Below are 24,280 nucleotides of genomic sequence, written 5' to 3'. Positions count from 1 at the left end.
CTGCATTTTATTATTTCAGCAGCGCGCAGGGAGGCAGCAGTGACCCGGTCCTATTGAGGGTCAGCGTGCTGTGGGTTGGGTGCCCCCCTTTACATCCCGGTACCACTGGGCCCAAAACTACGGCAGAGTTCCTCTGTCACACATACTTTAAACAGGCTACTACCTGTTGTCCTGCTCCTGTGCCTTCCCCCCTCTCGCCTTAACATTAAGAGGTGCTTGGGTTGCGCTTTACAGGGAGATGGACCAAGATGAATATTACGAAGAGGAGGAATCTCATCAGTATTTAAATGATGAGGAGATTTATACAGCGGTGGATAGTTCCATTTACCGCTGCGTGCAGGAGATCGTAGGACCTATGGAAGATCGACTCTCTGGACGCATTATTCAGGAGTGCAAGAGAATCACTCAGGCACATTTGGGGGCCTCTGGCTCTACGCAGCCCCTTGGGGAAGGTTCCCCCCCAGCCCCTAAGAAAAAGTGTAAGGAAGGGGTGGCTGGTGCGTCGCAGGGTGTAGACAGGGACGCCTTCGAGTGCCTGCGTGACGCATTTTTAGCCAAGGCGACCGCGACTACCCCTGCGCCTCCACCGGCCCCGGGCCCTTTAGGGTCCTTAGGGACAGCGCCCTCGTCCCCTGGAGGGCTTTCCCCGGCAGACACTGACAATGAGGATGGGTCAGTGCGTTCCTGGCAGCCCTCGGGCTCTGCCACTGAACTACCCCAGGATAGTTCGGGCATGCTGGTCCCGGATGAAATAATGCATCCGCGGTCGGCTGCCTGGACACCGGGGGAGAAAGTGGCAAAGTTCGTCGCAGGGCGCCTATGCAAGCCCCTTGAGAAGGACGCAAGGAGCTGTCTGCGCGGGGAATGTCCTAGGCCCACATTGGAGGGCAAAGTGGCCCTTACTCCCGAGCTAGACCCTAAAATGGCCACTTTTTTGGCGAGTGTAACCAGGTGACTGGTAATCAGGGCAGCAACAAGGAAATGGACTGGTGGTCTTTCAATGCTGAAGAGTTACTTACTCCTTCCTCACAGGACGAGCCCTGTTCGTGGCGAATACCCTCAGATGAATTGCAAGCAGGCCCCTTTAACTGGCAGTCCGACCTGGATGCAAGGACAGCCCACCGTGACGTATCCTTCCTCGCATTGGATAAAGAGCCGGAACATTGGAAATCGGCGTGTGACGTCACCGAACTTGGAGTGTGCCGAGGAGAGGAAGACGCGGAGGAAGAACGCCGGGAAGGAGAAGAGGAGAACGCCAAGCCAGGACGAGAAGTAGACGAAGCTGGGGAAGGCGAAGCGCTGCTTGCCGAAGAAGACGAGCCAGGAGGCCAACGAGACCGCGCTGCGCCGTGCCACACTCCCGAGGGAGGAGTGTGGCTACGACAGGTACGGGACAGGTTCTCGAGCTGGGTGGGACGGCGGGGTTATCTACCCGCAGTTAAAAGACCCTCTACCTCCTAGTTTCCCTGCACACCCCTTACCCTGTAAAGTTACCTTTCCTCACGTCAAAGCAATAGAAAGCGGTAAAGCCTGAGCACTAGAAGGTGTCCCTCACTCCCTGGTACCCCTGGAGTTGAAAACGTAGAGGACGAGAAAGTAATTGGTCCTTTTCTTTTGTTTATTTGTCTCCCGGTAAACACTGCGAGAGAGGCCCGGTGAGAGAAGCGCCGTCCAGACCAAGACAGCCCTAGAAGAGAGAATTCACCCCAGCCGGCACCACGGATCCTGCCGAGTTTGCTAAAGAGAGACTAACTTTTCGTAAAAAGAAGTTGTATGTAAAAATAAAACCTGCTTTACCCAAACACCGTGTACAGCCCGTTCCTGACCCACCCTTACAGCGAAGTTCGTTAAAGATCCTCGCAAGGGGATTTATCGCTCCTGGCGCTGCTGTCAGGACAAGCTTCTGGATGCCATAGGTCCTATAACTAAGATCCTGGACATGGCGGAGGAAGCGAAAGTGTCAGGTGCGGCCATTTCCCCAGATGTCCTGTCCAACTGGGCACAGAGAGTAGTGGTTTTTCTGGGGAACGCCAATTGCACCCTTTCCACCGAGCGCCGGAGGTCCCTCCTCATTAAGCTTGACCCGAAACTGGGAGACTTGGCCTCCTCGGAGGCGGGGGCGGTGGCCCAAGGGGGCCTTTTCGGGGACCCCTTTATCAAAGAATTAGGGAAGTTTGTCTTTACTTTTACGTCCCTTGATAGGGCGCAGTCAAGTATAAAGAGGGTTTTCCAACAGCGTTTCTCTAGGGGGGCCGGTCGCGGTGGGGGCCTCGCGACCGGCCGTGGTGGTCAACAACCTGCCAACAGAAACCAAGGCTCCGGAAGAGGACAATTTAATGCCTCAGCAAACTACAATACCTTCTATCCAACCAGAGGACAGCGCTTCCGAGGGCGCGGTGGTTTCAAGAATGCCGGTGGAAACAATCCAAACGGTGAGTGTTATATCGGCAGACAGTGTCAGCATTGGGGGGAGGTTAGCCCTGTTCCCAGAGGCATGGGCCGGAATAACGTCGGACGCTTGGGTCTTACAGACCGTCCACGGCTTTCATATAGAGTTTTACGATCGACCATACCAAGACAGACCCCCACACCCTATCGTTTTCTCTCAAGCGGATGCGCAACTGGTCGACGAAGAGGTCGCCGACCTGTTGCGCAAAGGGGCCATTTGTCGTTCAACTCGACATCCGGCCGGGTTTTTGAGCAACTTGTTCCTGGTGGACAAAGTGGATGGGGGAAAACGTCCGGTAATCAACCTCAAAGAGTTCAACAGGTGGTTGGTTTACCGGCATTTCAAGATGGAGGGGATCCATCTCTTGCGGGATGTGCTCCTCCCGAACGACTGGATGGTCCGTCTGGACCTCAAGGATGCGTGCTTAGTGGTTCCTATCCACCCTCCGCATCGTCGTTTTCTTCAATTCCAGTTGATGGGTCAAATTTTCTAGTTTACCGCCCTTCCATTCGGTCTTTCATCGGCGCCTTGGTGCTTCACCAAGCTACTCCGGCTGTGGAGCTCTTGCGGGGCCAAGGAATTCGGATGATTGTCTATTTAGACGACATTCTGTTGATGGCACAGTGTCCCAAGAAGTTGAGCCTTCAACTTCAACAGTATCCTTGCTCCAGGGGCTGGGATTTGTAATAAACGGCGTGAAGTCAGTTCTCTCCCCTACTCAGACAGTGGTGTTCCTCGGCTTTACGGTGGACTCAGTGCAGTGCACCCTGAGCCTTCCTTCCAGAAAGATGGGAAAGATTCGTCACCTTCTGCGTCGGACGATCGCGAAATCCCACACATCGCTCCGGTAGATTCCCTGAGTGGTAGGATTGCTTTCCTCATCCATTCAGGCAATTTTTCCGGGCCCCCTTCACTACAGGGCCCTTCAGCGCCTCAAGGCGCATCATCTTCGTCGGGGACTAACATACGATCAGGTGGTTCCCCTCTCAGTCGAGGTGAAGGAGGAAATGACCTGGTGGTTGACTCATATGGAAGCTTGGAACGGCCGGGCGATCTTCGGACCGGTGCCGGACTTAGTCATAGAGTCAGACGCCAGCAGGGCCGGCTGGGGCGCCCGTTGTGGAGGGTTCTCCACAGGCGGCGCCTGGTCGTCCGAAGAGCAGGAGTTGCATATCAACTGCTTAGAACTGTTGGCGGGGTCCTTCGCTGTGAGTTGCTGGACAAAGGATTCGGCCCGCTCCTGAGTCCTACTTCGGATGGACAACATCTCCGCGGTCCGCTATGTCAACCACCTGGGCGGGCTCGTTCCAAAGCCTTGGCGGACTTAGCAAGGTCTTTTGGGACTACTGCCTGACTCGCCATATCTCGGTCACAGCGGAGTACTTGCCGGGTCAACACAACCAAGTTGCGGATTGGCACTCCCGGCACTTGCGGGATTCCAGTCAGTGGAAGCTGGACTCGCAGGTTTTCAGGTGGCTGAACACGCTGTGGGGCCCGTTTTCAGTGGACCTCTTTGCGTCCCGTCTGGACCACCAGCTCCTGCGTTTTTACAGCTGGAGGCCAGACCCTCTCGCGGAGGCCACGGATGCCTTTCTCAAGGATTGGAGTCAGGAACAGTCATTCGCCTTTCCACCGTTTTCGATGGTGCTAAGAGCGGCGGCCCAACTTTGCCGCCAGCGAGCGGACGTGGTTATGGTGACTCCCTGGTGTAGATCTCAAGTCTGGTTTCCGGTTCTACTGGAACTTTCTTGGGATTCTCCAATCCTACTCCCCCAGTTTCCGCGTCTTCTTCTCAACGCGGACGGGAATCCCCACCATCTGATCGTGCAGAGCTCTCTCCGCCTCATGGCATGGAGGCTTTCTGGCGACGCTGGTCGCTCCCAGGCCTTTCGGGACCGGCTGAGAACTTCCTCTCAAAGGCCTGGGCAGGTAGCACAGCGAAGCGATATCGCTCTGCCTGGAATAAATGGTCCCGCTGGTGTCTTCGACGAGACCTGGATCCCCTGGTCGCAGGCGTCATACCAGTTTTAAATTTCTTAGCAGAATCGGCTTGAACAGGACTGGCCTACCGCACTGTCAACGCAATGCGCTCTGCGATCTCAGCAGGCCATAATCCTGTGGCAGGCGCACTGATAGGGGAGCACCCTTTTGTTTGTAGGCTCGTGAGAGGGATTCGCCTCTCCTTACCGCCAGAACCGCGTTACTCGGTTCTTTGGGACGTCAACCTTGTTCTGAATCTTTTTTTGTCTTGGCAAGCAAACCAGTATCTTTCTTTGAAAGAGTTATCGGCAAAACTGGCAATGCTCTTGTGTCTGGTCTCATGCAGGCGGGTGTCTGATGTGCGCGCCTTGGATATCTCGGCGAGGTTTTTTTCCCCGGATGGGGTGGTCTTCACGTTGGGGTGCCGCACGAAATGTGGGTCAAGGTCAATTTCTTATCCGTGTTTCGTGGACGTCCCCAAACTCTGTGTGGTACAATGCCTGAAGGCGTATGAAGATTTAACCCTAGAACTTCGTCCTCTAGGCGAACGACAGCTGTTGATTGCACTGCGGAAGCCACACAAAGCTGTCTCATCACCCACCATCGCCAGATGGGTTTGGTGGATCATGCAGGAAGCAGGTATCGACACGAAGCAGTTTGGTCCCCACTCCGCTAGAGGGGCCATGGCTTCTATGGCTTTCTCTTTGGGAGCCCATCTGGAGGGCCTGATGCGTGCGGCGGATTGGTCCTCGGACTCCACTTTTAAGCGGTTTTATTTCAAACCAGTGGTGGATATAGCGCATTTGGTGGTAAGTAAGCTTTAAACTAGAATAATCTGAAGCCTCCGGTCCTGACATAAAATCGAAATTTGCCTAGCTTAGTAACGGTAAGTTTCAATTTTATTAAGGACACGGAGGCGAGGATTATCCCTCCCGGCCACTGATGGAGGCGATCCCTCCCGTAATACAGTAAGTACGCAGGTTTTCCAGTGGTATTTGATGAGACGTGTTGTGATAATACTGGTGATTAACTGCCTGTTCTGGACCGTTTGGGTTTACAAACCGCTGATGCTGTTGTATGTTTTTTGTTAGGTAACGATGGTGCAAAGCAAGACCAGTGAAATTAAAGCGTGACTCGCGCGAAAAAAGAGGAAGTGGTCATAGGAGGGACGTCCTATCTAGATGCCATGGACACTAATGAAGGACTATAGTGCAGACTGTTCTGCTGCTGACCATGGGACTTGTAGTTTATTCTGAATTTTTCTAAAGTTGTGATAGCCTTTATATCCTTTGTTCTGAGGTATAAGGCTTATATTGATGCTTTTTTGGCTGCTGATTGGTTTGTTAATAAACAGCGAAGAAGGGAAAAAGCATAATCCTCGCCTCCGTGTCCTTAATAGAATTGAAACTTACCATTACTAAGCTAGGCAAATTTCAATTCTGCATCACATTGAGGTGGTGAACTCCTCAAGGGTGCCCTTTGAAAGCTGAGAAATGGGGTCCTATGGAAAGCGCAGACATACCTTTGCAGGAGTCGCTCACCACACTCACCTGCAGGAAGATCTCTGTCTTCGTTTCCGATGTAGGTCCGGTGTTGCCTGCACAGTGATAGGCAGATCACAGGCTTCAATCAGCCGTCAGCCTTTCACTAATGCGCTGCCGGCAGGGAAGGCGCGAGCCCTCAGCTGCGCTGGGCCCAGCGCATTCAATGTGATGGGACCCATCAATCCAATGTGAGCTGCAGCGCAACCCAGGGCAGTGCAGCCGATCTGTATGATGGGCAGTGGTGCGCTCAGATATCCACTTTTTTAATATTCACTTGACTGCCCATTAGCTGCGGAAACCTGCTGTCCCTGTTCGCTTGGGTTTGATCAAAGGCAAGCGGTGAATGAGAAATGCAGCTTCTCTTTAAGTAACAAACATGAGAATGAAACACACACATTTATATTCACTGAAAAGCAGACGGTTAAAATGAAGTTCTCCAGTATTACATCTTTCATAGATTCACATGCTTGTATCTTCCCCGTCGTCATGGTGGGAGTCTCACGGTAACAGAATGACCAAAGCAGTATCATAGAGAAGAAAACTGCATAGAAAAGCCCATAGGGACTGTAGCATTTGGTAACCAGACCATCTCATTATTTGGTCCAAAAGTCAGCCAATCAGCATTGCTGCCCTGCCCTCACACTCCCCAGCAGAAGCTTCCTGCCTCAGATTTCCAACCGCCTTTGTGTGAGAAAGGAGTCTCACTGAGCTCTGCTCAGTTTACTGTTCCTGAGTGAACTTTTGACCTTTTGGAATCTATTTTCCTGTCTTCTGGATTAAGGTATTGTGTGTACCTATTTTCTTCATTATGGCTGACAGCTCTAAAAAGAGGCTGTTCAGGCCTTGCTGATCCTGTGGGAAGGCCAGGATTTACTCTGAGGACCCACACAAGGACTGCCTTTACTGTCTTCATCCTAAACATGCTGCTAAGGATTGTAAATACTGTAGGACCTTCTCTGTCAAAACTCTTAGAGACAGAGAGGCTCGCTTGCTGTTATGGCTTCAGAAGAAGAAGGCCACATCAGGCTCAGATTCTGGCGAGGAATCTTCTCAAATGACACCCAAGAAGAGAAAGGCCTCTGTTTCTGAGGAGAAAGTGGAGCCTAAAAAGAGTAAAACAAAGGAGAAAGCAACATCCTCTCTTCCTATTACACCTCTGAAGAAGCTGTCAAGTCTGAAAGGGTCTGCTCCATCGACCAGTTCCCTAGCTTCTGCTCCAAAATCTGTGGTGAAGACTTCAGCTCCGTCGACGACGACTTCGTCGACGACGACGGCTTCGTCGACGATAGGATCTAAAGCTGCGTCGACGAGTAAGATTTCACTGTCGACTAAGAGACCGTCGACGACGTCGACGACGACGACTTCGTTGACGACAGGTTCGACGTCGAGGATGTCGACAGGGGCCCCGTCGACGATGGTCCCGTCGACGAAGGCTCCGCCGACGATGGTCCCGTCGACGGCACCGTTGACGACACCGTCGACGAAAATCATTCTGTCAACGCCGAAGGCTTTCAAATCGCCACAGTCGAAGACCATAATCTCTATTCGGTCTTTTCAGTCAACTAGGGGTTCGGCGACTATCAGCAAATCTGCGGAGTTCACTTGATGGACGCAGATTTTGCCTTTACCACCTTCTTCATTGTTAGAGCAGGACTCAGATGGAGAGGAGTCCTCAGGTGCCGCCTACAGTCCTTCCCAGCTTCAGATAAAGAGTCAGGACACGGACGAAGAGGAAGTATATTCCTTCAAGGACAGAACTCAATCTTCCAGATACAAGTCTTTTCAAGATTCTGGTGATTATAATGAGGAGGAGGAGCAACAAGAGGAATCACGTGAGGAAGAGCGGCAGGAGACGGTTTCCATACCTGTGTCTCTTGTATCTGACCTTAGGTTCATGATAAACGACTACTACCGTCGTTTCCCAGAGGCAAACACCTCTCAACCATCTACGCAGGTGCCTTGTTCACAGCCCCCAAAAACAAGCTCTGCCTCACAAGAACAAGTGGTGAGATCACCGCCAGTAATTACTATAAGAGATGACCTAACAGAATCCGACGAGGATGAACAACCTGAAGAAGGAGAACTTGTTCATGATGCTTCGGGGCAGGAATGGAATGATTACATTTTGCCGTCGGCCCGTCACCTATCCCACTACCGTCTACCTCCCCTCCTCAAGACATAGGAGGTTTCCATGATATCATGGAGAAAGCGGCTAAGAGGTTCAATTTGGATGTGGAAGTTCAGGAGACGGAATGTTTCTTGTATGATTTCAAGGACGATGCCAAAAGATTGGTTCGTTAAATACCTATTATCCCTCATATCTGGGAAGAGGGCCTAAAGATTTTAAAAACACCGGCTTCCATGGCGGTTTCTGTTCCTCGGATTGAAAAAAAGTACAGAGCGCCAGAGTCTGCAGCAGCCTGTCTTATAGGGCACCCCAGACCGGAGTCAGTTGTGACGCAGGCGGCGCAGAGGAATTCTAAAAACCCGGTGGCTACTTCCTTGGTGCCACCAGACAAGGAAGGACGGAGAATGGACGGTGCCGGTAAGAAGTTTGCGGTCATGGCAGCCTCTACTATTAAAGCGTCCAATGCAATTGCCCTTATTAGCCGTTTCAACAGGCAAATGTGGTCCGATCTTGCACCCATACTATCTGCGCTACCGGAAGATAGGAAGGAGGAAGCGGCGGCCATCCTTAAAGATGGAGCTAGGTCTGCTGCTGAATCAATCGACATCGCCATGTATGTCTCGTCTATGGCCTTCAGACAGATGGCTGGGGCAGTTTCGCTTCGCAGGCAAAGCTGGCTTAAAGCAACATCGTTTCGCCCGGAAGTGCAGGCAAAGATTGTCGATATGCCTTTTGATGGCGAAAATTTATTTGGGAAACATATAGACGAGGCGTTGCAAGGCATAAAATCTGACACCGATACAGCTAGAGCGCTGGGATCCCTTCAACAGGGAAGGTTTCAGTCCTTTCGTAAAAGGGGTGCAAGAGGTCAATTCAATCAAAGATCCTCTTTTCAGACCAATCGATATCAGCCTTATAACCAACAGGGATATCGACAATACAATACCAACAACCAGTACAGGCCCTCCAACTCCTCTTACCAGCAGCAGTCTAGAGGCAAACCAAACACCAGAGGGAAGAATCAACAGTCTAACAGACGTCAATGATTTCAGGCCGGCGCTCCCCACACAGCAGATCCCGGAAAAAGACCACTATCTGTCTCAATACTTCAACAACTGGTTGTCCATAACATCGGACAAATGGGTTCTAGATGTCATAAGCAGGGGTCATACTCTGGAATTTGTAGAAATGCCACCAGATCATCCCCCAGTGCTCAGGCTCAACCAACATCGTCAGGAAATGCAGAAGGAGGTTCACTCGCTTCTGCAAAAGGGAGCCATAGAAGAAGTGATGCAACATCTCAGAGGGAAAGGCTTCTATTCGCATTTCTTCCTCATCAAAAAGAAACAAACCCTGAAATGGAGACAGGTATTGGATTTGAGGGATCTGAACCAATACATAAAGAAAATACCCTTCAGAATGCTCTCGTTGCAAGAGATCCTACAACTGATAAAGGAAAAAGACTACATGGCGTCTTTGGATCTCATGGATGCGTACTTCCATATTCCCATTCATCGGAAGCACAGGAAATATTTAAGATTCATCGTGGAGAGTCGCCACTTTCAATTCAAAGTACTGCCGTTCGGCCTCAAATCGGCCCCGAGAGTGTTCACCAAATGCATGGCCCCGGTGGCGGCCCACTTAAGATTGCAAGGGCATTACATTTACCCGTATCTGGACGACTGGCTGGTGACAGGTCCATCATTCAGAGAGGCAACAAGATCTCTACAGTCCTGCATTCGGCTTTTTCAGCGCTTGGGACTAAGGACCAACTTGGAGAAATCCTCGCTGACTCCGGCCCAGGGCATCCAATTCTTAGGGGCATGGATATGCACCAGAGCAGTGAAGGCCTATCCTTCCAAAGACCGAATGAGAAAGATAATGGGTCTCGCGACATCACTCCAGACAAAAAGGTCCACTTCTGTGAGAATGTACAAGTCCATGTTGGGGATGATATCATCCTGCATCCCACTGGTACCAAATTGCCGTCTTCGGATGAGGCCTTTGCAGGAACAACTGGACGAGCAGTGGGTTCAGTCCAAAGGAACCTTCGAGGATCGAATTACCATCACGAGCCGTATGAAGGTAGCCATGTCATGGTGGAACGTTCAGAAGAACTTGGACCAGGGCTTGCACTTTATGCCTCAAGATCACGACTACGTGATGACAACGGACGCTTCGCTGAAAGGATGGGGTGCGCATCTTCAGGAGCTGGAGATTCAGGGCCTTTGGTCAGACTGGGAAGCACAGCTTCACATAAACATGTTGGAGCTCAAAGCGGTGTTTCTGGGGCTTCAAGCATTCCTTCCCAGGATACACCAATCGTCGGTACTTATTCAAACGGACAGCACCACAACTATGTTTAACTTGCTAAAACAGGGTGGAACAAGATCCAAGCAGCTGTCGACGTTGGCGCAAAGAATCTGGAAATGGCTGATAAACAACGGCATTTCAATTCAAGTACAACATATACAGGGAGTCCTCAACGTAAGGGCAGATGCCCTGAGTCGCACTTCCAACGTGACGCACGAGTGGGAACTGCACGACACTCCGCTTCACAACCTGTTTCAAATGTGGGGTACTCCCACATTAGACTTGTTCGCAACCAGAGACAATTCAAAGTGCGTTCAGTTTGCGTCCAGGTACCATCAGCAAGGATCCAGGGGAAATGCATTCCACATGGACTGGACAGGAAGGTTTGCCTACGCGTTCCCTCCGTTCCCACTCATACCGCGAGTACTTCGCAAGATGAGATTGGAACCGTGCCATGTCATACTGATAGCACCAGCCTGGCCGAGGCAGGCGTGGTTTTCAGAACTACTTCAGATGTCGAAGGGCAGCAGGATCCAGCTTCCGACATTCCAGAACCTCATCTCCATGAAAGACGGTCAGATTCTGCATCCGGATCTGCAATCGCTAAAATTGTCAGCATGGAACCTCATGAGCGGGAATTCCAAGACCTAAACATTACGCAGGAATGCAGGCATATTCTCTCGCAAGCCAGAGCTATGTCAACAAACAAGACATATGCAGCGAAATGGACCCGTTTCTGCCACTGGTGCGACAGTCAAAACTTACATCCATTAGCAGTACACCCCGAAGGTATTCTGCCTTACCTGCTGTCACTATCTAAGGCAGGCCTGTCGCATGCCTCGGTGAAGGTGCACTTAGCAGCAATATCATGTTTCAAGAGGAAGCCAAATGAGCCATCTCTCTGGTCTTCCAGGATAATAAAGGAATTTATCAAAGGACTTTTTAGAGTTTTTCCACCCATCCGGCGCCCACCAGTGCTGTGGCACCTCAATACAGTCCTGTCACAACTTATGAGGCCACCTTTCAAGCCTATACACAAAACAGACTTACAGTTCCTATCATGGAAGACAGCCCTGCTGCTTGCGTTAACATCAGCAAGGAGGGTTAGCGAAATTCAGGCCTTTTCAGTGGAAGAGCCCTTCTTACAATTTCGCAAGGACAGGGTTATATTAAGGACAAATCCAACTTTTATTCCCAAAGTTCCTACGTCTTTTCACCTCAATGAGCCTGTCATTTTGCCTACCTTTTTCAGCAATCCCTCATCGGAAGCAGAAAGGGCATTGCACTCTCTGGACATCTCTAGATGCCTAAAGTTCTACATTGAACGGACAAAGACATTCCGCAAATCCAATCAATTATTTATTGTATTCGAAGGTCAAAGGAAAGGCCTTCCTCTGTCCAGACTGAGTATTGCCAGATGGATATCATCAGCTATCCTGAAATGTCACGAGAAAGCGGGTAAGCCGCTCTGTTCTGAAGTGAATGTACATTCCACAAGGAAGATGGCGACTTCAATGGCCTTGTTCGCAGGAGCGTCGCTGCCTGACATCTGCAGAGCAGCAACGTGGAAGAGCGTGCATTCATTTACAAGACACTACTGTCTGGACACTGCGTGGAAAGAGGACACGGCAGTGGGACAAGCTGTTCTGAAACGCCTATTTCAGTAAGGTATGATTTGATGGTGTACTTTTATTTCTATACAGTATTTTCATTTATGATTGAACATATATATATATATATATATCTGCATTATGGTGGTTTTTTTGATATGTATTATTATATCATTGACTTGCTGCAGAACTTCCTTCTGGGTCCTGTCCTGGAAACGCTACAAATTTTGTGAGCACTGCTTACTAATCTGATACAAGCATGTGAATCTATGAAAGATGTAATACTGGAGAAGGAATTAGTTACTTACCTGTACACTATAGTTCTCCAGTATTATCTTTCATAGATTAACATGCGCCCGCCCGCCTCCCAGTTTCTCAGGCAGAACCTGTTCTCAGTATTTATCCATGTCTCTCACTCGGGGACGGAAATCTGAGGCAGGAAGCTTCTGCTGGGGAGTGTGAGGGCAGGGCAGCAATGCTGATTGGCTGACTTTTGGACCAAATAATGAGATGGTCTGGTTACCAAATGCTACAGTCCCTATGGGCTTTTCTATGCAATTTTCTTCTCTATGATACTGCTTTGGTCATTCTGTTACCGTGAGACTCCCACCATGACGACGGGGAAGATACAAGCATGTGAATCTATGAAAGATAATACTGGAGAACTATAGTGTACAGGTAAGTAACTAATTCCTTATTGGTAGCGTTATACCGTTTCAACGTACTTTAAAATAAGCTGAGAATGAGAAATTCATTGGGAAAAAACTACAGTTGAAGTGGAGTTATAGTGAGGACTGCAATCGTTAGCACAGCTAGTAATGTTTGATCTGTGAGACAATGCTTGTGCCTCTCAGCAGTGATGGGGTCTCAGGTTCTTATACTCTGTGCATGTGTTTGCCTCTCGCAGCCCAAGTACATCCAGAGCCTGATGCAGGCCGTGGAAGTGAGAAAGAAGGAGCAAGAAAAGCGCATGGAGAAGAAGATCCAGAAGGAACGTGAGGCTGAAGGAGCAGAGTTTGAGGACAAGGAGGCCTTTGTCACTTCCACCTACAAGAAAAAGCTGGAGGAGCGGGCTCAGCAAGAGGACCAAGAAAAGAGGGAGGCCGCAATTGAGGGTGAGCGCAGTTGCTTCAAGTAGGAAAGCCATTAAGAATTGCCACCTACGATTATCATAAAATGAAGCACACTTAATATTGCTCCAACTTTTCAGCTTAATCCACACTTCCAAATTTTCTGAAAATTTGAGGGGTAGAGGGTGTGCAAGGGAAAGAGCGGTGCAGGCTACGTTTCTTTATGTTTGTTTTCTGCATAGGCTGGGCAAGGTCTTTGTCATTACCATATTCATAAGTGGACCTCTGTAGTATACGAAAGGCACTGAAAAGGGATGTCAATGTTGTGGCATGTCATCCACTCCCTCCATTCATGTTTGGAAGCAGTAGCAGCCACTGCATTGCTCAAATACTGTGTTTTTTTAGTGGTATTATAAAAGTAACAACTCATGCAGGTGGTTAGGTGTGGGACTCGTTGCTCCATCCAAAATGTACTGTCAGCAGTGCAAACGCCGTGAGCCGGAGTGTGGCATGGAAAGAACCATTCCCTGATGACGTCCGGTGCAGCTCTTCTCAGCAGAATTCAGTGCACACCGGAGCACTGGTAGGAAGATTTTTACCGAGTAGCACCCTCTCTTTAGCTTGAATGTGGAGCACGTTTAAAATGATGCCATTAAATATCACTATGTGCGGGGTTAGGAATGAAACCGAGGTTAGTGGGAGGGGCGTTACACTGGTTTGTGAAGGAACATAAGATAATGACACCTATGTGAGGTTCACTAGGACCTGGAAATGTGAGGGAACTCAGTGGAACAAAGTGGAGGTACCTTCAATAAGAAATTGTCAGGTTGATATTGTTCAAAGTCTCGTCTGGCATCTATGATTTTTTTTTACTGATCAATTTGTGGAAATCCAGTGCATCAGACCTTGATGTTAGAAATGGGGGTTCCATGTGATAAGGATTTGACACTGGGACCCTGGTCTGGCAATTGGGAATAATGTGGCCATTTAATCTGTGAAAAGTACAATGATGGAGAATGCGAACTGAGTATAACAAATAGATTACATTGACCAAGAATGTTTAGTTTTCCTGTGGTATGTTTGTCCTCTATCATGCTTGTCCAGTATTGCTTTCTTGTTGTTGTGTAGCGTCTCTGGATGTGACTAAGCAGAAAGATCTAAGTGGCTTCTACAGACATCTCCTGAACCAGACAGTCGGCGAAGAGCAGGCGCCAGAGTGCAGCTTGCGAGACTCCAGGTGAGGATTGTCTTCATTCCATCTATGATGAGGCCAAGTGAGTTGGGAACTAGGCTTTCAGCTGTAGCTACACATGTTACCTGTTTCAAGCAAGAAGAGTTGTTATTAATAACTACTAATATTTTAAGATCTGCATCTTCTGTGATGTCTCTCACAGTGGAAGAGACACTCTTTGGCGCACTGCAAGTCAATAGTTACGAATAAAGCCTTTTGGTGTAAGAGATGCTGTTGTCTTACACTATTTCATGTATTACTCCTTTGGTGTAAGAGGCCTCTTTGAACCCAAGTCCCAGGTTAATAGATACTATCAGTGCTGGTCCTAGGAGTGGCCATTCACCTTTAATTTTATTGTCCTTGTGAGCGTTGTCCCTAATCGTATGAAATCTCAGTTTACTATTTAACAGCTTTGAGTTACATGATACAGTTCACATCATCTTGCTCTGACAAGCTGCACGATTTTTTTTTTTAACTCCCCTAGAAAGTTGTCCAGCTGTTTTTCTTATGGAATATATCATGCATAGCTGCTTCTCAATAATCCTAGTTTATATAAGGGTTTTAGTACGTTAGATTTTATTTCTTTTTGCTTCCCACCCGTAGGTCCATATTTTCAAAAGTGCCAATTGGGTACAACGGGCATGAACTCCTGCTCTTGTCTCTTACATGTCACAAAGGGCCCTTTCTGTAATTAAGATCGCGGTGGAGCCCAGGTAACGCTGGCACAATATCAAAGGGGCATTCCGTCATTTGCCATATGCAAATGAGAAAACGCATGGCTCTGTGCCTTTGCCATATAACATGCAGGCCCAGAGGCAAAGGAGCTGTCAGGGAATCACTGATTGGGTGGTGCACAATCAGGGTCCTCCTCAAAGATGCCATTTGAAAGCGAGATATCTGGCCCAATAGACAGTGCAGACATCATCCCCTTGCAAGAGTTTACAGTCACTCACTGAACTCAGCTGCAGAGAATATCTCTGTCCCCCTTTCCCCAGTAGGCCTGGTTGCTGCCTGCACAGTGAAAGGCGGATTATTGGCTTCAATCAGCCTGCCCATCTTTCACAAATGCACTACCATTAAGGTAAGTGCGAGTTCTAAACTGCGCTGGGCGCAGCACATTTATTGGGATAGGGTACATTGATCTAGTGTGAGCTGCGGCGCAAACCAGGGCAGTGCACCTGATCTGTATGATGGACCGAGGTGCGCTTAGATGTCCATTTTTCAGTAACCACTTAACTGCTCTTAAGCAGTGAAAACCTGCTGTCACTCTTCGCTCAAGTTTGATCAGAGGGAAGTGTGGAATGAGAAATTAATCTTCTCTTTAAAACAAAAACATGAAAATGAAACACACATATGTATGTTCACTGAAAAAGACCGGGTTAAACTCAAGTTATGGTTCGCTTTATTTATAGCATTTCAACGAACTTTAAAATAAGCTGAGAATGAGAAATTCACTAAAAAAAACTTCAGGTAAAGTGGAGTTATGGATGCTTAATTCTATGCAGAGGACTGCAATCGTTAATTTGCACACAATATGTCACAGATTGTTAATAAAACAATAGACAATGATAAGGGTCATTGGAATTAAGAAACTATGTGTGTGCTGCATTTACAGCATAATTATGGGTTTGCCACATAATCTATTGATTTTAACAAAAAAAATTGTTTTTAGCTCTGATGGATTAAAGTAATCCTGCCAGGGTAAAAACCCCATAATGCCAAATAATTTGCCTTGTCTTGCTGTATAATTTAGATAACCCTGCCACATAATTGGGTCCTCTATTCCTGCGTAATACAAGTGGTCCTGACAATATTAAAACTCTGCGGAGCGGTTTTTAGGGGAATCATTATAATGATTAAACTGAGATTTCTGTTATGGATTGTTATACCACTGCGTTTTATGCAATAAAAATTCTAATATTACACTCTGCAGATTTGCAGAGTATAATATTCTATGTATCACTGGCTAAGTGGGTGTGAATAAAGGAGGGAAAGAGAGAGTGAGCATACATAGTGGAAGTCCTAGCCTTATGATCCACGAGAGAGTAGTGAATGTCAAGCTGCTCTTCCCTATCAATGGTAGAGATGTAAAGGCCAACATCCTCTTACCCCGTTTAAAAGAGAGTAGTGGAAGCCATCCTTCTTCCAGTCTCCCCGCCTGCTTATGAAGACCTATAATCTATAGACAGAGTAGATGAGCAGAAGTGAAGACATTCTAAAACAAGGTTGGGCCTAGTCTGGGGGTCTGAGAACAGTGGCTTTTCTGAATCTCCTAAACTGTGCAAAAAGCCATTTGGGGATGGCTGCCGTGTCACAAACAAGGGCCTTTCTTAAGCAATGTGCTGGCTCCTCTATTAATTACATGTGTAACCACTACGACAGATATTATCGGTTTGAATTGGCACTATTCATGCAAGACTGGATATTTGACATTATGTTTCGACCCAACAGCTTTGTTCAATTTTGCTTGAAAATCTAACGCACTGCAATGATAATGTACAAAAAGGCTGAATGATGGTGCTTGGCTCATTAGCACTCTCTTTATCAAGAATGCCCTCCATGATACCCATTGCGACCCCAAACCCCCTCTTCGCTCAACAGATGGTCAGTCTGGTTGTTGCCATGGTTTACTTTAGGCACGATAATGTGAGCAATCTATGTTTGTCTGATTACATGCACTGAAAAAAAATTAACCATGATGCCACTTCAATGGTTTAACAATGGAAACTATGATTTGCTATACCTATTTATGCTTGCTTCATAAATGGGTTCATGGTGCAAGTCCCATGTTCTGATTGACAAGATCACTGCACTCATCACAGTATGTACATGTGTGTGTGGTATTTCTGTATCACAAATCTAGCCAAAAGGCAGCGGAATCTGTGCAGGTCAAAGACAAGCATAAGTTGAGGATTCATAGGAGAGGTAGCCGGGTTGTGGACGGTCAATGCATTATGATGTCGTTATCCTTAAAGAAGTGTCTCTTCAAATTTTCCCTAAATTGAAGCAGCGTTGGGCCAGTCCTGATGGATATGGAGATGTTGTTGAAGATCCTAGGTGCATAGCAGCTAAAGGCATTCTGTCTTGTTATGGTTTTTGAAGGTAATTGTCAAGACCCCTTGTGAAGCTAAAAATCTAGTTCTGGGGTTTATTTATTTATTTATTTATTTATTTATTTACTTAAAGTTTTATATAGCGCGAACAAGATCTTTGCAGATATCAGAGCGCTTTACAGAAACAATAGGTAGGGTAAACAAAACTCTTGAAACAATATACAATTCAGTAGTCAGTGAGTTGCAAAATAGGGTGACAATCACACAAGAGTATGCAGACTAATAACAATCAAGAAACATTAATATTGAAGCAGTACAATGTCTAATCGGGTACGATTATAGCACACCAGAGGGTGAGTAAACGCAGTGTAAAAGCAGAGTAGTAGTCAGTAATGGGTGCGTTGCAAGTTAGTGAGGCACTCAAATCATAGTGTACAACCCAATAGCCAAGTTGGCAACCAATAATATAGCATCCGTGCGATGATTTAGATCGGAGATCAGTCAAAAAGAGATTCGCATAGGTAAGCAATCAGAAGGCCGATAATGTAGGAGCCAAGTATTGTCATAGTTCCAGTATCAATAGTATTCAGGTGAATTTAGCCTGAAGGATGGCCTTCACCTCTTTCTTGAAGAGTGCAGTGGAAGGGATAAGCCTAGTTTCTGGCGGGAGTGCATTCCAGATCCTGGGCGCCATTCCTGAGAAGGAGCGTTTGTATGTTTTTTCCTTCCGGAATCTCCGTGGTTTCAGGAGGAGCGTTTTTGTGCTTCTGTTGGATCTTGAGCCTCCTGAAATGGTCAGCTTTTGAGAGAGGTAGTTGGGTGACTTGTGGTGTATGGCCGAGTGCGCCATACAGGCAATTTTCAGCTGAATTCTGGCTTCAATAGGCAGCCAGTTTAGGGATTTTAAATCAGGGGATATATGCGAGTGTTTTCTTGAGCCAGTGATGAGTCTCGCGGCCGCGTTCAGGTAGGCTCTTAGGGGAGCCGTTGTTGTAAGGGGGAGCCCGCTGAGAGCCGCAATACCGTAGTCTATCCGAGGAATGACTAAGGCTTGAACAACAGTTTGGAAGTCCTTGGGTGGAAGAAAGGGTTTGAGTTTTCTCAGCGTGTTGATTTGGAAGTTGGCTCCTTTAGTTGCTTTGCTAATATGCTGCTGCATGTCGAGATTGCAGTCCAGTGTGATGCCAAAGGATTTCGCGGAGTCCACGATGGTGGGCTGGACATTGAGTGCGGTTAGATGATTGAGCCATGTTTGGGTGATGGCCTTTTTCGTGGGAGGAGAGATCAGAAGGAACTCAGTTTTCAGAGCATTTAGTTTGAGGTGATTGTCGGCCAGCCAAGCTTGGGTCTTTCTTAGTGTGGTATTCAACAGTTTGATGTCTTCAGGGGATTGAAGCTTGAGGTAGAGCTGAGTGTCATCGGCGTACATATGGAAGTGTACCTTTGAAGATTGAAGCAAGGTGGTGAGTGGCTCCATGACGAGGTTGAACAGTGTGGGGGATAGGGAGGAACCTTGTGGGACGCCTAGTGTTACTGGCACAGGCGTGGACAGAGCGTTGTTGATCTTGAACTTCTGAGATCGGTTGTGCAGAAAGGATGTGAACCATTTGAGAACAGTCCCGGATATGCCCATTCTGGTGTTTAGGAGCTCCAGTAGTTTCTCGTGTTTGACCGTATCAAATGCTGAGGAGAGGTCAAGAAGTATGAGGAGGCAGGACTCATTGTGATCAAGGATTTGGAGGGCGTCATCAATTATGTGTGTCATGGCCGTTTCCGTGCTATGTTTTGCTCTGAATCCTGATTGGTGAGAGTTGAGGAGCTCATACTGCTCAATGTGTTTTGTCAGTCGGCTCATCACGGAAGATGGTTTCCACAGTGGTGCAGGGTCTGTAAGCTGTTAATCAAAAGGCAGGCAGTTACATTGTGCAAATTGTTTAAACAAGTCAGTAAATCCAGATTATCACACATACGATAGAGCGAATTAAACTAAATTAACGTGGAAGAGATTAGGTCATTATTGCTGTATAGCATTTAACAGATGCCATAGGTAATGTATCTTTGCAGCACACAAGATAGATTTTCAAGGCATGACAGCTGGTTTCGTCTACCAAGAAGAAGGGCACATGTCTTTGGCACCTCTGCTGTCACAGTAATTAAAATTTCCCTAGAATGTGTGTGTCCAGACTATATATTCTTTGCTTTGTCTGATACCCCCTTAACACCCTTTCACAGATTTTAAAAACAGCTGCACTACATAGGACAGTGTATGTCAGTGCCTTTCTGTTTCAGAAGAATTCAAAAGGCTGTTCTCGGGCCACTGGCAAGTGGTTGTTTTATGATGTTTCGCTAATTTCTGTTTTGGCTCACCTTTATATCTGCTCTTCTCTTTGTTTATAGCATCAAGGAAGAGAAGTCTAAGGGCTATTCCGATGAGCCTATCTCAGCAAACCCGATTCATGATGAGAAAAATGGGCTAGTCAAGGAAGACTTAGTGAAGAAAGAGGAGATCTCAGATTCTGATGGTAATCTGGCAAGCAAAGATATGGAAGTGGGAGAAAAGGTGGAAGCACCAAAAGAAAACCAAGAGTTGGTCAAAAGGAAAGAAAGTAGGAGCAGCTCACCCACCAGTGAGGAAGACTCTAAAGGTCATCGCAGTCAAAGGCACTCAAGATCATCAAGTGAGGAAAAGGATACTCCTCAAGCAGACAGACACAGCCAAAGAGAGTCAAAGAAAAGCCACAAAAAGGAAAAAGGAGAGAGCGGTTCAAGCAGCAAAAAAGAACGACAACACAAGGATCGAGATCAGGAAAGGCGAGATCGTGGAGATCAGCCAGATAAAGAACGACACAGGGATAAAGGGGAGCGGCACAGGCACAGCGACCATAGTAATAAGGGTGAGTCACGCAAGCGGGACGAGGTAGAGGGTAAGTACCGCTCCAAGGAAAAGAAGGAGAAATCCACAAAGGATCGTAAGCGAGACAAGGATCGGGATGACAAGCATTCCGAGAAGGAGCGGCATAGAAGCAGCAAGGACAAAGGTGAGAAAAACAAAGAACGAGAGGAGCAATCAAAGACTGAAAAAAAGGAGCAAGCTGAAAAGGAGCGAAAGAAACAAGATGAACAGGAGGGGAGCCCCCTACTTTCAAGGAAGGAAGGAGAGTTATCTGGGGAAGGAGATCAAGTAAAGGCTAAGGAGCCTGCCCAGGAAGAAGGGATGAAGGCTGCCCCAGTTCAAGAAATCAACATGATGGAGGAAAAGATAGAAGAGAGGCAGGTAGATGACACGGTAATACCTGGAATGTGTTCTGATCCTGAAGGACTGATGGAGCTCAAACGCAAAGAGACAGAAGATGGGGAGGCAGTGGGATCAGGGCAGGAAGGAGAAGCAGAAAGCAATAAGAGCAAGTTTGCAAAGCGTAGCAATGAAGAGACTGTGGTGTCTGCAAGGGATCGCTATCTCGCCAGGCAAATGGCTAGGGTTAGCACTAAGTCCTATATTGAAAAGGAAGAAGATTAGAGGAATACACGCTGGGCAAAAAAAAAGACTCGGTTGAAGGGTTTGTTTGCTGTAAAGTCATAGCAACTGCAATGCATTGCGTCAAGAGTGTGTGTGAAGAGTTATGGCACTTTTCTAAAGAAGTCAAATCTACCAACCAGCCCATCGTATTATTTTCCTTCCAGTTAATAAATGTTTGCTTCCCCTCTGACCCCATACCCCAGTTTGTGTTGGTTATTAGGTGTTTGGATAGCTATTTTTATGTGTTCCTTCACAGAGGTGATCCTTCTTTTGAAGCCTATGCTTGTTTGTTTTTCCAAATCTAGATGACAAATGTGATCAGTTTGTGGGTAGGCCATACCGTAAGAGATTTGGTTATCCAAGTAACTGGGGGAGTTTCAAACGCTCTTGTTCATTACAAACACCTAGCATTGAGCTGAAAACATGCAGTTGCGAATGTGATTTTGAAGTTGTAAAATATCCTCTAAATCTATAGTATATACCTTCTAAATAGGGTATAGGTGTGTGCTCCCCTCTTTAGTCAATAACTTCCTTGCATTTGGAAAATATTATTCTAAATAAGATATATGTTATAAACGTGCAAACGGGAGAGAGGCCCTACTAATTGAGCTCTATCAGCCACTGTAATGGAATCAGCACCGAGTTCTGTCCAAGCACCTATTTCTTCTTTTTTTTAATATTAAAGACAAGAAAACTTTTGAAACCCTAGTCTTCCATTTTACTAAGAATTTCCATGCTGTAGCTTGGTGGGGATTCATACTGTCACGTTACTCTTTCAAAGATGTGCACTGCAGTGTCCCAAATTTTACAGAGGCCCACAACTGCTTCAAGTGGAGTCTGGAGAAGATTCGAACACAGTGGGTAACTATCCTCCCACCCCCTCACTTTTCCCCATTACAAAACTGACCCATGGTCACCGGCGAAGAGGAATTTAGGGAAATCAAACAAGTTGCAATTGGATGCCGCTTCCATTGCACTCCTCAGTGGATGAAGGATTCCTGTGTTGGAAATTAATCTGTATTGTAAAGATTACTACCTTTGCACCACTGAGCTGAACAGTCGTGTGAAAATGTTTGTGTTTTCCCCCCGTTTGTCTTGAAATGCTGAAATAAATGCCCGAACGTTGTATTTGCTTCACTGGTGCTACTTTTGCATAAAAAACTGCTGAGGGTCTTCCACAGGAACAGTAATACAAACACCATCTTGGTACTGCTAGGGCTAATTTTAGGTATTATGCAGTTTTGTTTAGTTCTGAGACTGATTCGTCAAAAAGATTTCCCTTGGTGTCTGTGGAAAACCTTTCATAAATATTTTTGAAAATTACATTCTTTTTTGTGCTATTTTTAGCACTGAAAGGTTTTGTAGTTGTGCACTTTATCTGAGCACAGATTCTTTTTTGGTTCTTCCTTAGAGCATTAAACTGTTTTCTAAAGAGGCTCATGTCCGGATAAGGCTGAAAGCTAAGTCTGAAAAACATAACAAGTTATTACATGCTTCGATTTCTCATTTCAAGTCTAATTATGGGCCCAGTTTAATATATTAGTCGCAATGTCAGTACGACGGAGAGTTATGTTTAGACTGAGGTGGGGTTAAATTAAATATTCTGTCTCTCATTACATTACTATGTGAAATATGCGTCCTTCTGTCAACAAGGTTACAGTTTGTAATTGTTCTCCCCTTTCTGAAAAAATGAGAGGATAATAGGTGCTTGTGTCCAATTCAAATTAGCGCCCTCATTTCTTCATAGTCATAGTTGTACCCTAAGCACAGTATGGTGATTTTAGAAGTACCCCCTCACATTGTCTGGTGAGTTAAATTTACCCCTTAGTGTTCACTTCCCTGTAATCCAGTTTAGTGTGAAAACTCCTCATTTTAGAATCCCTTCATGAGGAGGCTGATCTTAGCTGCTTTCAGGTTTCTGGTTCTTTTTCCTAGGAATGTGGTAAAAATCAGCCCCTGGTCTAGGAATGAAAAGAGCAAAGAGCTGCTGCTGGATGTAGTGCTGGAGTCTGTCAACCTCCCACCAGTGTCTGATTTACTTATCAAGAATAAAAGAGCCAATAGCAGAGGGCCTGAAAAGTCATTAATACGGTGTCTTGTTTCACCAGCACCTGATTTGTAAGTCCTTTTGATTTTCAGTTTAGTGTATCTTTCAGGGTTACTGCCAAAAGAGGAGTCTCCTGCTCTAATCTGTTTTTAGAAGGTTCTCCTACCTTTTCAGTTCCCTTAGTAATATGAGATATTAGCGCAAAGTCATGCACATTGGGAGTTTCTTGAACGAGGCTTGTCTTCAATCAGTCTCTTTCACAGGTTTTTTCTCAGCTGAATCTAAAGAAGAACGAAGGGAGGGGCCAGCTACCGTACATTACTTCAGGACTGGCAGGGTTTTGGGGCAGTATCGGGAGACCAGGGAAGAAGGAAGACGTGCCTACAAGCACGAGACGACAGAGAATGAAGTAATTGAAGACTCCTACCTGTGTCCTGGTGTTCCTTGGAGGTCCGGGGCAGATGCAGGACACGAATATATATATGTATATATCTCAGAAGCATGTGTCCCGTAAGCTCCCGGCCACCTGGCGGGGTTGGTGCAATGCAGCGGGTCCAGGTCCTGTGAACAATGAAAAGGGAGCACCTCACCTACCAGTGGTGTACAAAGATGATTTATTCCAGGCAATGCATTACAACCTAAACAGGTCATCGTCATGGCCACATCTGAAAATCGTGCCACATCCGCCAAAGAAATAACTTCATAAGTGTTAAACATGAAAAAAATACTACTATGAAGTTATCACAGAGTTTAGAATGCATTTGAAAGAACCAAATAGGAGTAATTCATATCAAGTCACAGGATTGTACAAAAGAGACTACATTTTAAACAGGTCAAATAGTGTTGGTGGAACTATATATATGGCAATATTAGTGGAATAACACTATTAAAAAAATCGCACACATATAATGGCCAAGTGGCCTATTACCAGAAGAAATACAACAACACTTAGAAAATGCAAAGTCAAGTGACAAACCAATGGCCGAACCATCACAAAATCTCATGATCGCATAACATTTTTCTACTTTGCCATTGTTGGATGATTCTATTCTTTATATTATGTCGTGGCTGGTGAACCTCCACATTGGCCATATAGAATGTATTGTAAAATGTCAATGAAACAGAAATGATATGAAGCAAATGATATATGATAGAATTACATATAATCAGGCCCAGTGGCATATCTACAAACTCATGATTCGACCTGAAAAAAATCACAACCCTAAGTCTCAGAACATTTCCAGCAAAGCAGTGTTCACCCTCCCCAGAAGGTAGCAGTAACTTGTAGAAGTGCCTATTGAAAACAAAGGAAGGAGAGCAGCGTAAAACAAAAATGCA

At 46.6% G+C, this 24,280-nt stretch overlaps 1 protein-coding gene across 2 annotated transcripts in view; it reads left to right on the top strand.

Moving 5' to 3' along the window:
• The window catches only part of NSRP1 (nuclear speckle splicing regulatory protein 1), a 331,135-nt gene extending 309,114 nt beyond the window's left edge, over positions 1-22,021 (top strand). For both annotated transcript variants that reach the window (XM_086955088.1, XM_086955087.1), the window contains 3 exons: positions 12,932-13,139; positions 14,223-14,331; positions 19,776-22,021. In XM_086955088.1, coding sequence (XP_086811214.1) covers positions 12,932-13,139; positions 14,223-14,331; positions 19,776-20,895 — 1,437 coding nt within the window. In that variant the 3' untranslated portion in view covers positions 20,896-22,021. The remainder of the gene's footprint in view (positions 1-12,931; positions 13,140-14,222; positions 14,332-19,775) is intronic.
• The last annotated feature ends 2,259 nt before the right edge of the window (positions 22,022-24,280 follow it).

Source organism: Lissotriton vulgaris, chromosome 2_1 (assembly GCF_964263255.1).
Source record: "Lissotriton vulgaris chromosome 2_1, aLisVul1.2, whole genome shotgun sequence".
NCBI lineage: Eukaryota > Metazoa > Chordata > Amphibia > Caudata > Salamandridae > Lissotriton > Lissotriton vulgaris.
Note: the sequence above shows the minus strand (reverse complement) of the source record. Positions and strands in the feature narration are given on the sequence as shown.